Raw genomic sequence first — 16,460 nt, forward strand, 5'->3', positions numbered from 1 at the left:
AGCACTCCTGCTCCTCTGGGCCCACAAGTTGTGTTATAAAGCCAACTACCCGCAGTTTTGGGCCTTCTCTCCTTCGACGGGAAGGAGAAGGCCCGGGAATCCTAGCCCCCAGAGGTTGAAATCAAAAAAACTTTCAAAATGGAGGTCCGCAGCTTCCTTGGTGGGTTTTAGTGACCAACCCGCCTCTTGAGAGCGGATTGGTTGCCATCCCCTTATCCTGCAAACCGGAAATTGGCCCGTTGCAGACGGGTTGGGGGCAGGTCTGAGTTTTTGCAATTTTCAATGCCCCCCTGTCCCCCTGCCCCCAAACCACCAGTTTTTCCCTTTTAAAATCCTGCCCCTGGTATCTGGTATCTGGAATTCCAGATAGTCAGACGCTGAATATTTATTCAATAGTATTTGTTCAATATAAGCAAGATTTTTCTCTCTCTCATTAGCATTAGATTACTTTTTATAGTTCTAAATTATGAATTACAGAGAAAAATAGGACTTTGTTTTATTCCTGCAATTTGTGTCAGTGCTAAAACCATCAGTAAAAGTTATCTGCGGGGCCAGGGGTTGAAAGTTTTATCCTGTACTTAGTCCCTTTAGAATATTATAGTTTTCACTTCCTCCATAAGAGTTTCACCTTCTTAGATTAAGGCAGTTTTACAAGCTCCTTTCTATTTCATTTTCCACTTAAACGTCCAATTAAAGCATTGTTCATTTTTCACTTCTTTTATTTTCCTGTTGCCCATTCTTGGGTTCTACGTCCTTCAGCAAAATAAAATCAAAATTTTCCATTCTGAAATTAGCAACACAAAATATGGTCATGCTTTTGGCCAGGTGCAGGGACATTAAACTGTTTCTGTTCTCAAAATATGGTCACTGCCGCAGATTTTTGGTGTTATATAGTCAGGTAGTTTTTATGAAAAGTTTCACACTGTAAACTAACTATTTTTAACTCTTTTAGATCACATCCAAGGCTAAGACTCTAAATGTTATGTGAATATGTTTGTTTGACGTTTAGGATTAAGATGTGATTTTTGGTATAGTGCTTTTCATATTTTTGGTTCGCAATAACATACAAATCTACCCAATGGAAGTGGCAAAATAGGAACAATGGAGCCAGTTTGGGTCACGTGGAAATTTTTATGGCTCCCCTGTCTACATACAAAGGTTTTGAGTCCATCACACTTGAGCTGTCACACTGCAAAACAATCTTAAAAATTGATGAAATCTAGTCATTTCCTGCTGGTTTTTCTGACCTTCAGGATTTGCAATCAGCTGCCAATTTACAGAAAATAATTGCTATCTAATTGACCTCAGAGTATGCCTTCTTATAGAAATTACACTTTAAAGAATGAAAGAAAGTCTTGCATTTATATAACATCTTTCACGACCTCAGGACGTCCCAAAGTGTTTGCAGCCAATAAAGTACTTTTGAAGTGTAGTCACAGTAGTAATATAGGAAACACGGCAGCCCATTTGCGCATATGTGGACTTAAACGGACACAGATCTACCTTAGCAGCAGATTGTAATGCATTGTATGATGCTTTGTATGATGCTCCTGTCCTTATAAGGCCGTGTATCCTTGACTTGCAATGAGCCATGCCTTGGGAGATCAACTAGTAGTCTATGATATAGGTATTCATGAGTCAGTTGATGCACTGTCTTGAATTGTTTTACCTAGGGTTAGTTGTATGAATCGAGGGTTAATTTCCTGAGGTCAATCAGTTGGAATTAAAGCCTAACATCTGATAAGGGTCATGCATAAATGCTAACACTATCACAAGTGTCCAATTGGTTCTTTATTTTATATACTCTGTTTCATTCCCACAAAGCACAGTTCAAAAGCATATTTTCCCCAACATAGTTTTTGGTCCTCTCCTATTTTGACTCCCTCCATCTCCATTCTCTATTTTTCTCTCCTAATTTATATTTTGTCATCAGATTTTGTTTCTCTCGAGCTTAAAATGACTTGGTGCATTTTTGCCTGCTAAGTTCTGTCATTATTCATTTTTATCATCTTCAATGACGTGTGAGATCATTTTAATTTGACCAGCCTGGCGGGAAACTGACAGGACCAGATCGGCCGCCTGTTTTACACATTGTCCGATTTTACTTTCCGTTGACTTCAATGTGTCAAGTTAATATTATCTACCCTGTCTTTGAATCCTAAAGGTGGATTTACATTTCCCAGTAGGTTCAGCTTGTGGTGTAAAACATGCGTCCAAAGGGTTTTCCTTCATACTTCAGAACTCCTAAGCAAGCAATGGTAGGGCTTCCTTCAGCTCATGTGTAAGATCCAGGTCTAAGCTGTGAGATGGATTTATGGCAAAATGGAGAAGTGGCTGCAGGGATAGGTGCTCTGGCCTACACCAACTTATCACTAAGTACCATTGGCCTCATAATGGCTATGTTCTTTCCTAAAGTCCCTCAAATGAGGATCTGAATTAAATAGTTTGTGATGTAAGCCTGGTATGCGGCATTAGACTTGGATGTCTAGAACAATGAGGTGGCTGGCATGGCACAGATTATGCTGTGTAAGTTGCCCTGCAATGCTAAAACCAGAAGCCTATTTTATTGTCAATGAGGAAATTCTGAGATTTGGCACAACAACTGCTGGAAGACATCATTTAGAGACTGTGTGTGAGAACATGTGCTCATATATCTGGGGATCAGTACCAACCATGATTGGGTTGCAGAGCAGTAAGCAGCACTAGTGGAACCATCATTCAATGGGAAATGGTGTCCGTCTATGACTGTGGCCAGGAGGGTGGTGGCAGTGTACTCACGTATTTAATGAGCTGTACTGTTCCCAATGTTGTGGGAACATTCCAGGTTCCCCTCCAAGTCACTCACCATCCTAACTTGGACATAGATCATTGTTTATCATCACTGGGTCAATATCCTGGAATTCCCCACTAACACTATTGTAGGAGTACCATCATCGCAAGGACTGCAGAAGTTCAAGGAGAAGGCCCACAACCTTCTTGGGACAACGAAGGATAGGCATTAAATGCAGCCTTGCCAGCATCACCACCTCCCAAGAACAAATAAAAAACACAATTATTTTCTTATCATTGTAGATAGAACATTACTACCTGTCAAATCCAGCAAGTGCTGTTCTAAACTGGATAGCCCGGTGGTTGAAGGATAGACTACTAGAGCCTGGTCTTCACTTGCTTCCCAGCCTTTATTCACAGAGCTCCACATTACACACTCCACACCCGAGATCAGCTCTCTTATACATGGATACAAGAGAACCCCAATTGATACACATCACCTGAATACAATTAACATTAATTGATATAAATCACATGATACAATCAACAAGTGCAATCTGTACTTTTAATAATTTTTAACATTGTTAATGGTCTTCAAATAACATCACCCCCTTTACATTTATTACAGCTAACCTGTTGCTAAGTTACGACAAACACAAATTAAGCAGAATTATTCAGGCTCAGAAGTCATTAATCAGGAGTTGGGTAAATCACTGACAATGTAAGTCAGTGTCAATGAGAGAGCTGTTTTCCCTGGTGGTAGTTGTTGACATTTGACGATTTGGACAGCATGCTTTCTTCCAGCAAGGAAGTCCAGGAACTTTGTCTTTTTTTCCCTTTTCTCCTTTTTTCTCAACAATTTTGTCCCCTTTGCATCTCCTCACGTGTAGTTGCTGACTGCTTGTTGGGACATGGCTCCAAAGATAGTGTACACCCTCCAATACATAGCTGAAGTGGCCACTTTTTGTGAACCTAGACAACGAGTGCTATTCAACTGCAGAGAGCATACTTTCCTCAGCTGACATCCACAATTACACTTCCAACAGAGATCAAAGGATAGAAATCAAGAATGGGAACCTGGCTGTTTTTCCCCTTTCCAATGTGATAGCCCTGTGGCCAACTGTAGTGTCTCTACTAATGCCCTAGCTGATATCAGTTACCTCACCTTAGATCAAACTTCGGAGCTCAGTTGCACACTAAATACATTTACTGAGCCCTGGGAGGAACCCTAAGTCTGGTAAGGTGAATTTCTGCAGGGCTTCTCCTGCTCGCTTGCCCTAACTTTGGTGGAAGAACTGCAGGAATCCTGGAGGAATAGTGTAATTTGGTAATGGTTTGCACCATTTTTCCAGGGCTTCAGTGGCTTTTCTACTAAAGTTATGGCAGATGAGCGGGAGAACACCCACAGAAATTCGTTCCAAAAATATTTAAGCCAAAGTGCTTTAGCTTCAACTATGTGTAGAAATTCAGCTCCTTTACACTATTCAGCTGCGTACAATGTCCCAGATCCTAATTATGTCAATAATGATTATTGTTCAAAAAAATGGAAAGACTGAATAGAGAAAAGAATGGGAAAGAGAACCCCAATTCTGTGTCACGATCTTTGGACCATCTTGTAATTTACATTATGCCCTGCCAGCATGGCAGTCAAGCTACTTTCTTTGCACCCCTATGGTTGTAGGTTCCAATCCAAACGGTAGCACTATTCTGTTTCGTTGATTGATGCATATGTAATGTATTTCATCTGAGGGACACTGGACTCCTTATGGATTTCTTTCCATAGGCATATACCTTCCAAACAATCCATGACACCAGAGTAATCCATAAATTCCAGTTGTGGGAAGAAACATAGGCCCCGATATTAGAGTGGAGGCAGGATGGCAACAGGGGGGTGATTGGGTGCGTGGGTATCCCGACCAATAAAAAATGTCCGTTTCTCACGCGATCGCAATTCAATTGGTGCCACTTCACGTGGCTTCCAGGTTTGCCGTTGGAAAGCTGTGCAGCGGGTGGACTGCGCACCCGCATCACAGGCTGTCAGCTGGAGGAGCTCTATTTAAAGGGCCATTGATCCAAAGGCTTTTGCTGGAGCAATGACCCAGAAATCACGATGGAGCAGCACAGAGGCAAGGATGCTCCAAGATTTAATGATGCCTCACTCCAGGTGCTACTGGATGGGGTGAGGAGGAGGAGGGAAGTGTTTTACCTGGCGGACGGGAGGAAGTGCCCTGCCTCTGCCACCAAGAAGGCCTTATTTGAGGTGGTAGAGGAGGTCACCAGCAGCAGCAACATCTCCTGCACCTGGATCCAGTGCAGGAGGCGCTTCAATGACCTAACTAGGTCAGCAAAAGTGAGTACACTTACTCATTCTCCTACATTCCTTCTTCCACATCATCACCCCTCCCCCCCCAACTCATTCTTAACTACCAACACTACTCTATCGCATCACTCCTTACACCCACTTAAAGCTCACCCTCAACTTACTTGCACTTCCTCAGCACTCCATCACCTCCCCATTAGTCACCCCACCACTACCACTCACCCAAATCCTCATCCAATGTCATGGCTCTGTCTCATACTCACCCTCTGATGCATCTATTTCACGGTCAGTCTCACCCAAAGCAATGCATTCATCAGTTGGCCACTTCACCATCACTCACTCACACGTCTGTTCTTTGTCCCCTTGTAGGAGAAGAGCATGCAAAATGCACACGAGAGGGCAAGGATTGATGGGGGGGCCACAACAAGTAGTGGTCCTCACAGACACGGAGTAGGAGGTGCTGGAGCTCAGCAGAATCCTCGAGTGCCTCTCTGTCGGGGACGGCAACCCACAAACGTCTGGTGACACAAATTTAACATTCATCACACACAATATGAATTGATGTTAACATGCCTTGCCATCTTCAGCACCTCAGTATGCTCATCGCAACATGACACATCTGTGCTTAATATTGCCTTCTGTTCTCTTACAGGGCCTTCAGCAACCGCAGTGACAGCAGATGGCGATTCCTCAGATGACCTGCTGGCTTCTGAGGGCGCACCATCACATCTTAACGAGCCATCCACCAGCGCAGATACTCGCACCTCGGTGGGTCCTAGTACTCAGTTAGTTGGGTTGGCACCTGGTGAGTAACCACACAAGTGAGCACAAGCAGACACTGGTGGCAGTGGCAGCTGTGGAGAGTCCATGTCGGTGGGTGTACTCCTCTCCAAGCTCTTCTCAGTTGGACGCAGATGTTGAACCCAGAGGGCCATCATTTAAAGGGAGAATGATTGAGGGACAGCAGCACATTTGCAAGATACTGGAACAGGTGTCACGCGCAGTCTCCACAATAGCGCAGAGGATGAAGGAGTCCAACTCCTGCATGAGTGGAATGGTGGCACAGGGACGTGGGCAACTGTCTGAGAGAGTGTCGCAGGTAGTTGCGGGATTGTCTGCAATGGAGATTAGGCTAGCCTCCATTGAGCTTCAAGCATGGCTTACAAATGAGTCCATTCAGGCCCTGATAACGGCCGTTCGGACTCAGGGTGAACAACATTCTGCCGCCTTAAACAGGCTGACAGATACTTTATAAGTGGCCTTCCATCGTATCACACATGTCCACCACATTATTCTCCAGCACGGTGATAGGAGTGATGTAGGCCTGGCCTAGGGGAGGGATGATGGCGAAAGGGGACATGGAAGTGGAGAAGCCACTCAAAGCGCTCCCACGTCTCACCCGTTGCCCCCCCTCAGCCAGTACCCGCAGTGCTGCCTCCTCTCCAGGTGGCTGAGTTTGCCCCTGCACAGGTGCAGGTGAAGCAGTCTTTGGAAGGGCCCTCATGGGTTAGGGTTAGGGTTAGGGTTAGGGTTAGGGTTAGGGTTAGAGTGCATAGGCCGAAAGTATCTAAGCATTCAGTGCATGAACATGAGCAACCTGCCACTACCTCTGCTGTAGCCACAGGGGATGCACCACGTAGAAGTAATAGTAAGAGAAAGGCAAAGGTTTTGTGAGCACGAAGGGTCTGCACAAGGGTGTTTGACAGACTGTCATGTTTTTCATTTATATTTGCTTTCTGTAAAAGTCACATTAAATGTTATGATTCTCACCACTACTGCCACGTCTTGCCCATTCTTGACTGGCTTTTGTGATAGGGCCCTTTCATGAGGTGCACCATAAACGGCGACACTTGATGCCACCCATTGGGTCACTCTACAGTGAGTGTACGTGTAGTTGCAGGACCGTTTTGTGCAGTGTGGTGGGGGGGGGGTGGGGGGGGAGGGGGCTGGTGTGGGTGCTGCTCTGTCCAGGTGGTGTGAGGACTGGGCTCTTCACACTTTCTGATGTTAGGAGAACCGTTCACATCTCGGTGACTCCCTGGCCTCACGAGCAGCCAGGTGAGCCGCTGCTCTGCCCTTGGGTTCCTCCTCCTCCTCCTCAATGTGGATGGCAGATGTGGATGGGGCCTCCTCAAGTGGCACCCCTCTCAATTGTGCCATGTTGTGCAGGGCACAACACACAACTATAATGCGACCCACTCTCGCTGGTGCATATTGAAGCGCTCCCCCAGAACGATCAAGGCACCTAAGTCGCATCTTGAGCAGCCCTATAGCATGCTGAATCGTAGACCTAGTGGCGATGTGGCTGTTGTTGTATCGATGCTGTTGCCCGGTGATGAGGTTCCTCAGAGGTGTCTTGAGCCACGTGTGCAGGGCATATCCCTTGTCTGAGAGGAGCCAACCCTTAAGGGTGTTCGGTGCGTGGAAGAGGGACGGGATGTTGGATTCCCTCAGGATAAAGGAATCATGGCAGCTGCCAGGGAATCTGGTGCACACAAATCTTTTGCGATGGTCACAAACGAGTTGAGTGTTGATGGAGTGTTACCCCTTTCTGCTGATGAACAGTCCTGGCTCGTGTGGAGGTGCTCGTATTGCTATATGCGTACAATCGATTGCACCCTGCACCTGTGGGAAGCCGGCCACCGAGTGGAATCCCACTGCCCTTGCCATCTGGCTGAGGTCGTCCATGGAGAAGTTGACGTTTTGCGAGGCCCTGCGAAACAAGCCGCTGGTGACCTGCCTTATGCACTTGTGTGCAGGCGACTGAGACACCCTGGCGATGTCCCCGATGGCACCCTGGAATGATCCGGAGGCGAAAAAGTTGAGGGCGGTGGTGACTTTGACAGCGACAGGTAATGAAGTGCTGCTCGGCCCAGCCTGGAGCAGCTCGGCATGAAGGAGGCTGAAGATGTCTGCGATTACCTGGCGACTCACTCTGAGCTTCCATATGCACTGCTCCTCAGAGAGGTCCAGGAAGCTGAGCCTCGGTCTGTAGACCCTGTGGCGAGGCATTGCTCCCTCTATTGTTGCCCTCTGTGCTCTTGTGCAGGTGCCCGTGGCGCAGCACTGTGTTGTGGAGCTGCAAGTGGCGGATGTGCACGCATGCCTGGCGAGGCAGGTGATGTTGCTCGTCCTCGGATGTACTGGTGAATGCAGCCATTGCGCCCCCATCTTGATGGTGTCACTTTAAGGGGGTCCGCAAAGTTATTAAATATGTGTGAACAGAAGAATTGTGAGTGGAAAGTAAGAATATTCAGTGAAAACACAAAGATCTCGCAGCCAAATGTTTGTGTGAAAGAACTGAATGCCCTGCTGCGAGAACTCACCTTTTCTTCCCATCTGTCAAACAAGCACTTAAATGTCCAACTGGCTGTTAGCTGAAACACGTCTGGTAGAACATGGAGTGTTTCCCACAGCACGGGAAAGACGCTGAGGATGTTTAAAAATCGGACCCCTGCCTTAACGTGGACAAAATTAAGTGCTTCAAGTATCTGAATAAGTCTCTTAACTATCATCCCGCCGGCTTTAATTGCCGGTGGGACTTCCGCAATCGTGAGGCGCGCGCACAACCAGACGCGTCAGTGGGGAACCCGGAAGTCTGCGGGTTGGAGCCGGGTTCCGAACCTGCTCGGGATTTCCATGATTTTTGGAGCCCCCCACCCCCAACGCACCCACTACTTCACTCGAAAATCGAGCCCATAATGTGGAGAAAGCTCTGCAAGCCATTTTTTGATCAGTCAAACTATGTCAAAGATCTTTTCATTATGTCAGATTCATTTTTGTGGTGTTTTAGGTGCTATCTATATAATGTTACAGTGAGCATTACCCCAACTTTAAAATAAGTGTCGAAGCTTGATACTTTATCCTTAAGATGGTGTGTTAAACAAACATATATCAGTTGACGTTACTGGCGACTTCCTCTTTGATTTAGTACATAAACATGACCAGACTTTCAGCTTCCTCTCATTGAGGAGTTTCTTTCTGCGGTACAGTGTTTAATAAAGTAAGAAGTATTTCACTCCAACTGAAGGTAAGCATTTTGTTTGATTTTTTTTATAAGATGTTAAGTTTCTTAGCAAAAGGTTACTCAACTTTGTGGTTGGAGGCATTTCTAAAGAACTGAAGAGCTCAGATATTTTCAATATATTATTAAACAATAAACTATTTTAAAGTAAACATGGGTTACATAATAACTGCAGTTCAAGCATACCATAATATTAATACTTAATATTTTCAATATGAATGAGCCATGGATTTTTAGTGAAATAGCAATTAATAACTCTGCAATTTCTCTTTTTCTGCACTTTAATCTAGTACCAGGTTCAGAGTCATGAGGTATCTGTCCTCCAAACCCATGCATCTAGCTGCACCCCGTTAAGTTGCAACAAAAGTGAAAGTTAATACACATAATACATTTGAGGTAATAAGAAAATACTTTAAGGATACATTTTGTTGCAGGTTAATTGTATGATGGTTTGTAGAATAAATATTTTTTTTAAAAAAGAGGTATTTCTGTCGAGTGGATCTGTTTTACAGCTCGGTAATCCAGCAGGAACAGTGTTGTTCTCATTCAGATAGTAATTTGTTTAACTCCAAATCCTTTCCATCGCACAGTTACCGTAAATTGTGTCAATTTTTGGCTGGGGTCTAGGTGAATAGTTTCAACCTTCCAAATCATGGTAAAAGGAAAATGTCATCATCTGAATTAATTTGATAAAAGCCACAGTTCTTTCAGTTAGATTTGCATGGGGTTTGGAGAATATTTAAAAGGGAGCTAGCTTGTCTCCGTGAGAGGGTCCTTTTAAATAAATTGCAATATTCTACACATTCTAACTCTATTATTTTGTTGAGTTTTGCCTTGATCATATATTGCAAATGAGTTTTCCAAATTAATTTTGGAAACTACTACAATAAAATTTTTAGATTCATGATTATCTTTGAAATCATAAATCATTTCTTTAGTATTCTCTTCGATTTCATTTCGAGGGCTGCATTTGGCTTCTGGTTAAACAGCCTGCCAGCACTTGTGGCTAGAAATTGGTATATGAATTCTTCAGCGGGCCCTACGGCCGCCAACTCCAGTGAAGTTTTTGTTTAAAAAAAAATCCTGTGGAGCCAGCAGGAGCACGAGTGCTCCCCCGACTCCATAGGAAGTCGCTCCAATCCCCCTTCCCGGGTTTACCTGAGGGCCGCTGCCGGCAAGGTAGACAGCCGGACATTGGGTCTTCACTCGGGCGGGCTACCTGTGGAGGTGAAACCAGCGTGTATGTCGATGAGGCCCGAGAAACAATTTCCATTGATCCTCAGACCTCTCGGTTCGGGCATGCGCTGGATGCGCAGCGCTGACACTGGGCCCGAAATTCTAGGCCTCGCTGTCCAGACTTGCAGGTGAAGAGTCACACTCTGGCAAAGTACCAGGGGGCTGCTGTCTATGGAACTATTCCTAGCATGAGTACACACCTTCAGACAATGGGAAAAGAAAAAAGTATTCATATATATCTAAAATTAACATATTTATATTCTCAATTACTTTAGATAGAATACTGTTATTTCATAGTCATTTTACTTTAGTTCAGAACAAACAGAAACAATTAACATAAGCAGAAGAATTGCAAAAATTACTTTTGCTATGAAACTATCTGCTGGGTGTCAGCTCAAAGGTACAACACATTGGTGTACTAGCAAGCTGTACCATACAGTTGTAGATCGTGAGTACATTTTTGCAAATTCCTCGAATGGCAAGCTTCCAATCTTTTAATTGGGCAGCACCTTCATGAGAAAAAGTGTTTATCAATTTTTTTTGCTTGCAGATCAAGAAGAGCATATATATGATACAATGATCCAAATATCATTTGGATTCTGATGGCATCAGATGCAAATGACATGATAATGCATTTGATGCAATTTATGTAATTGGTCCATGTGTCTGACATACCTATTTTCATTGGTTTACAAACAATTTTTTCAAGAAAATAATGCCTCTTTAAGAGACTTTAAGTGCAACGGCAGAGAAGGAAGTTTGAAAATTACAGGCAGTTTCTTCTAACAGACAGCTTACCAGTAACATTGGTAGTGGGGCCATGATCGTGGCGTGGAAGGAGTGAACTTAAAATACAGGTAGAAAATAAAAATGGCAGAATAAAACTGTGACTGAGATGCTGCCAACAACTGAGATCCTGCTTTATACTTTCCTGCTGCTAGTTACTGGGGCACGGTGCTAGATTTTCTTGATGGAGGATTAGCTTTGTGCTGTTACCATAGACAACATGGATTTATACGCACCAGGTCATGCTTGATTAATTTAATTGATTTCTTCAATGAAATTACCTTTATTGTTCTCAGAGAAGCAAACAATAAATGCCCTCAAGCAGAGGTTCCATTGCACGTTGACCCAGTCAGTAGCACTCTCCCTTGAACTGGAAGGGTCGAGTTCAAGCCCCACTTGAGCACCCTTGAGCAGATATTATTGACTTACGCTCTAGTGATGTATAGAGGAAGTGATGCCTTGTTGAAGGTGACATGTTAAACTTTGAGTAAGGCATCACCCTGTTCAAATAGATGTAAAACGTCCCATGGTACTATTCAGAGAAGAACAGGACGTTCTTCCGTGTACTGGCCAACATTCCTCCTTCAACCAACAACATCAAAAACAGAAAGCAGGACATTAATCTTGTTGGTGTTAGTGGGACCTTGCTATTTGTAAAATGGCTCCCACATTTGCCCGTATAACAAAAGTCACTGTACTTTAAAAAGTAATTCTTTGTAAGTGAAGTGATTTGTGACATTTCTGAGAAATATGATAAGGTGCTGTATAAGTGCAAGTTTCTCCTTTTTTTCTTTAATCAAACAGGAAAAGAAAGTGTGCAGAATAACCGTAGTTTGCTTCATGCTGTACAAACTTATCATCAAGAAGAGCTTCACTTTGAACTAAGTGAGGAATGCCTTTGTGGCAAAGGCATGTAGAACTCCCAACAGCCTGCATCAGGACAAGATGAGGTAGTATTAGCCCTTGACGATAAGAATCAACGTGATTGCCACTCATTCCAATACTGAGAAACCTCACTGGCCAGTCCGGCTGGTACCAGGCTCCTTTACCCAACACAAATAGAAGCCATTACACAGGTCTATATAACAATTGCTGGATACAATAATAAAGTCATAATAAAGCTTATTTTTTCCTTTTATCACTATTCCCATTACCAAAACTTGTCATTGTCCATTACCTAGTCAAGCACATGCAACAGAGAGGACAGAGGACAGATGCCAAGATGGCAACTGAAATATGTGATCTTTGCATTTGTATAAAGTAGGTTGAATGTGTGGACATCTTACCCAATTCTTGGGAACCTAAGTATTTCTTCACATCCTGATTGGTTATAAAGTTCAGGAAGCACATTTTCTGCCCTTTAAGGTGTTAAACATGATGATCAAGGCCTCACTGTCATTTATTCATTAGAAACAACAGGTATCAAGGGCCACGCAGGAGAAACTGCAGCATTCTCATCTATTCATTTATTGTTTACCTTGCATTAACAATTCTTCCATTCAAAGCCCCAATGACCAAAACCCAGAAACAATCCCTCTCAGACATTGTATTGCTTCAATAAGTCAGCAAATCCACTTTAAAAGGCTATAATGATGACAATTTAGAAAAAGAAAAAGAAACAGAAATTGGTGTAGTGAAGGTAATCTTTTATATTTTCTTTTACATTTTCTTATCTTTATTTTTCTTCTCTTCCCCTGAAAATGCTGACTTTGTGCTGGACTATAGTATCACAAGCACTGACAGCCCTCCAGTACTTTGCCCTGGGGAATGGGACTAATTGGATAGATTTTTCAAAGAGCCAGCACAGGCCCGATGGGCTGAATGGCCTCCTCCTGTGCTGTACCTACTATGATACTATGATGCCTATTTTTCATGTATCAATCTAGATAAAAGGTGTTGTCAAATTATTCAAACATGGAGGGCATCGAAGCTGAGCCAGCTCCTGTCCTCATCCAACATTCAGGTTCCACCAGGAATCACAGGACAGCAGTCCTGGTTGCTTTTTTTCCCTTTTCCAGCTCAGGGATGATGTAGCCAATTGTAGAACACTGCTGCAGTATTAGTTGGAATCAGCTAACTGGGCGCACACCAGAAATTAAACCTGAAACCTTATGGGTCTTATGGCTTACAGATATGTTAAGCATCACCTTTACCCACCAGCTATTGCGAAAGCTTAATGAATGCTTTTCTGAGAGTTTGGGCAGGTGGACTGGGCAACATGGGGAAACATTGCACTGTCTTGCAACTCCAGACACTTGAGCGCAAAATCTAGGCTGACACTTTAGTGCAGTAATGAGGGAGTGCTGCAACATCTAAGGTGCTGTCTTTCAGATGAGACACGTAAAAGATCCCATGCCACTATTTTGAAGAACAGCAGGGAGTTCTCCCCGGTGTCCTGGCCAATATTTATCCCTCAACTAACACCTAAAATTAAATTATCTGGCCATTATCACATTGCTGTTTGTGAGACCTTGCCGTGTGCAAATTGGCTGCCATGTTTCCTACATCACAACAGCGACTACACTTCAAAAAAAAAATCTCTTAATTGGCTGTAAAACGCTTTGGAACATCCTGAGGTCATGAAAAGCACCATATAAATGCAAGTCTTTATTGTTATAGCTGACTTGACTGTTCTCCTCATCCATAAACTGGAAAGTTACTTAGTTTCCCAACAATGTTTTCAATCCCTTTATGACCATTAATGTTTTTATTGCAGATTTCTAGCTTTCTCAGTATTTTGGTTTTCTTTTAGAACATTGTCTTACGCAGAAGTTAGTTTTCAGCTTCTTACAAGACTCCATTCACATATTACTTGCACTTTACTTTTTTCTTTATTGGTTCTCAACAGGGATGTTAAGTGAAGGCTTCATCTGTGGAATTCCTTACTGGACTGAATACCAAAGTGAAACCAGAATTCAAAGGAGTGAGCAGAAGCAAAGGAAGCCACCAGAGGATGACATGGTATATGAGCTGACTTCTGTCAGTAATTTTACACATTTCTCTCACTCTGATATACAAAATGGGGCTCTATCACTTCTTGAAAGGTGTAAATCCATTGGCAGATCTTTCAGATTGGGTGCACGGGGAAAAAAAAATACACCTTCACCACAGGTCTCAAAGGTGACACCAATTGCAAGGCAGATGTCCCTTGTTGTGGATATTCCAGGAAGTTCCAGTGCTAGCAGGGAAACCTATTTGGTTCCCTCATGTTGTAAAAGCATTTGTGACAATTACAATGATCTGCAAATTGCGGGAGATCATGTGCTGCCAATCAATTCAGAAACATCTGGCCTAACGTCTCAAAGCAGCCATGAAGCAAATATGGTCCCATTCTTGTATTCGTCAGAAATCCCACTGCCGATGGAGTCTCCTAAAGTGTCAGCAGAGTTCCCAAACAAGCCAGCCAAGAGTGACACTTCCTGTTGGCGCATTTGCAGTGCTAAAGACAAAAGCATCATCCAGTACTCACAGCCACTTACCAACTCTGTGCTCAATGACTGTCTGGAGCAGAAAGTTCTAGAACTGTACAAGCAGTACATGATGGACAGCATGGCGAACAGTGCATCTCCAACAAAAATCATGGAATCGGAACTTATAATGAGTAATGTTGACCAGATTAGCATGCAGTTATCACGAGAGCAGAATATGGAAACTACAAAGGCTAAAGACATGGTTATCAGTTGCCTGTTGCGACTTGCAAGTGAGATACAATCGAATGAACTCAGTACACCAAATTTACAGATATCTGCATGAAAGAAAAACAGCTTTCTTTTTAAACTGAGATTATCTTGGTTGTCATAAGAGTTAAGTTTGAGTAGGATCGCCACCTGTAGTCACGTCCAAGATTGAACAGGGGGCAGGATAGGGCTGGATGAGGGGATTGGGAGGGTGTGATCATGGATTGAATTCTGATTTATTTTTCTTTCCTGCTGGTGAAAATTGTTTCAAGACTTTAATAACTAATGCTCCCACATTCTAAGACACAGATGTAAATGGAAAAAACATGTCTTGATATTTACAGGGAGGCGGGGGGTGTTGGGAGGAGGTGCGGAATACGGAAATCCCGGGGATGCGGAGATTCTGCCGAATGTAACAGTGAGACCTCATTATTGTTTCTTCTTCTGTTTCCCACCCAGCAGCCGGTCAGATTGACAGGCTGGCCGGCAGCCGGGCGGGAAAGCCTGTGGCAGGAGATCCGTTGGGGATGGTGCCCAGCTTTCGAGAGAGATCGTGGCTTGGTGGTGGAAGGGGGGTCAGATCCCGGGACGGTGAGGGAGGGTGGGAGGGGGGTCAGAGCCCGGGACGGTGAGGGAGGGTGGGAGGGAGAGATTGGAGGTTGGAGAGGGTTGTCGGGTGGGAGTGGGGAGTCAGAGCCCGGGATGGTGAGGGAGGGTGGGAGAGATCGGGGGTTGGAGGTGGGGGGGGGAATGTCGGCCGATCGTGGGGCAGGCTGGAGATCGGGGGTTGAAGTGGTGGGGAGGGGGGGTCAGCTGATCGTGGCAGTGAGGTGAGGCTGCGATCGGCAGAAGGGAGGCCAAATGTTTGCTTGAGGAGCCATGGGGAGCACTCCTGCTCCTCCTGGCCCACAAAGACTGCTGGAGCCGGCAGCTCTCATCTCCATTTCGCTGTTGAGTTTCCCAAGCCCTGGGAAACCCGGCAGGCAGCAACTAAATTTAAATCAGGCTCCCAACTACACTCTGGGAACCTGATTTAAATATTATAATGAAGTGTCCCGCCTCTCCAAGATGGGACAGATGCACGCCTTCGCAACCCACTGCCGTAAAAATGGCAGCAGGCACGTAGGTGGCGGGTTGGGGATGCGTTCCCTGATTTTTCATTTTTAACCCCCGCCATCATGGTGGTTAATTATGATCCCTAGGCATCTGGTTTACACTTAAGAAACCTCTGACCAGCCCACTTAAAGGTAGCTGTTTAGTTTCTCTAAATTATAAATTGAAACATTTTCTGTATGAAGCAGTTCGATCGACTCCACTAATTAAAGTACAGTTGTTTCCTTGCATTGCTAATCTCTTTCCAATTTACTTTAGGCATAAATAATACAACGAGCCAAAGAAAACAGGGCCGACTAGTCTCTGCTTTGTGTCCTTACCTATTTCCCAGGTGCAAAGCAGAGGGTAAAGTGGGTGAAGGCGTTACACTGGACCTCTGCTCCCTTGGCACTGCACTCAGGGCAAAGTGCTTTAGCTTGGAAAGGGGAAGCATTTAAATGGTTTGTTAATGAAGTGGGAGTGACATCTTTCGGATAAATCAAGGCCCTCTCTAGTGGACGTAAAATATCCCATGGTACTATTCGAAAAAGAGCAG

The 16,460-nt window shown here is 44.2% G+C and overlaps 1 protein-coding gene across 1 annotated transcript; it reads left to right on the forward strand.

Moving 5' to 3' along the window:
• The first annotated feature begins 9,044 nt into the window (after window positions 1-9,044).
• LOC137326926 (TLR adapter interacting with SLC15A4 on the lysosome-like) lies at window positions 9,045-15,393 on the forward strand. Its single transcript, XM_067992307.1, has 2 exons — window positions 9,045-9,119; window positions 13,984-15,393. The coding sequence occupies exon 2, from the start codon at window positions 13,986-13,988 to the stop codon at window positions 14,886-14,888; it is 903 nt and encodes a 300-aa protein (XP_067848408.1). The 5' UTR covers window positions 9,045-9,119; window positions 13,984-13,985; the 3' UTR covers window positions 14,889-15,393.
• The last annotated feature ends 1,067 nt before the right edge of the window (window positions 15,394-16,460 follow it).

Source organism: Heptranchias perlo, chromosome 11 (assembly GCF_035084215.1).
Source record: "Heptranchias perlo isolate sHepPer1 chromosome 11, sHepPer1.hap1, whole genome shotgun sequence".
Lineage (NCBI taxonomy): Eukaryota > Metazoa > Chordata > Chondrichthyes > Hexanchiformes > Hexanchidae > Heptranchias > Heptranchias perlo.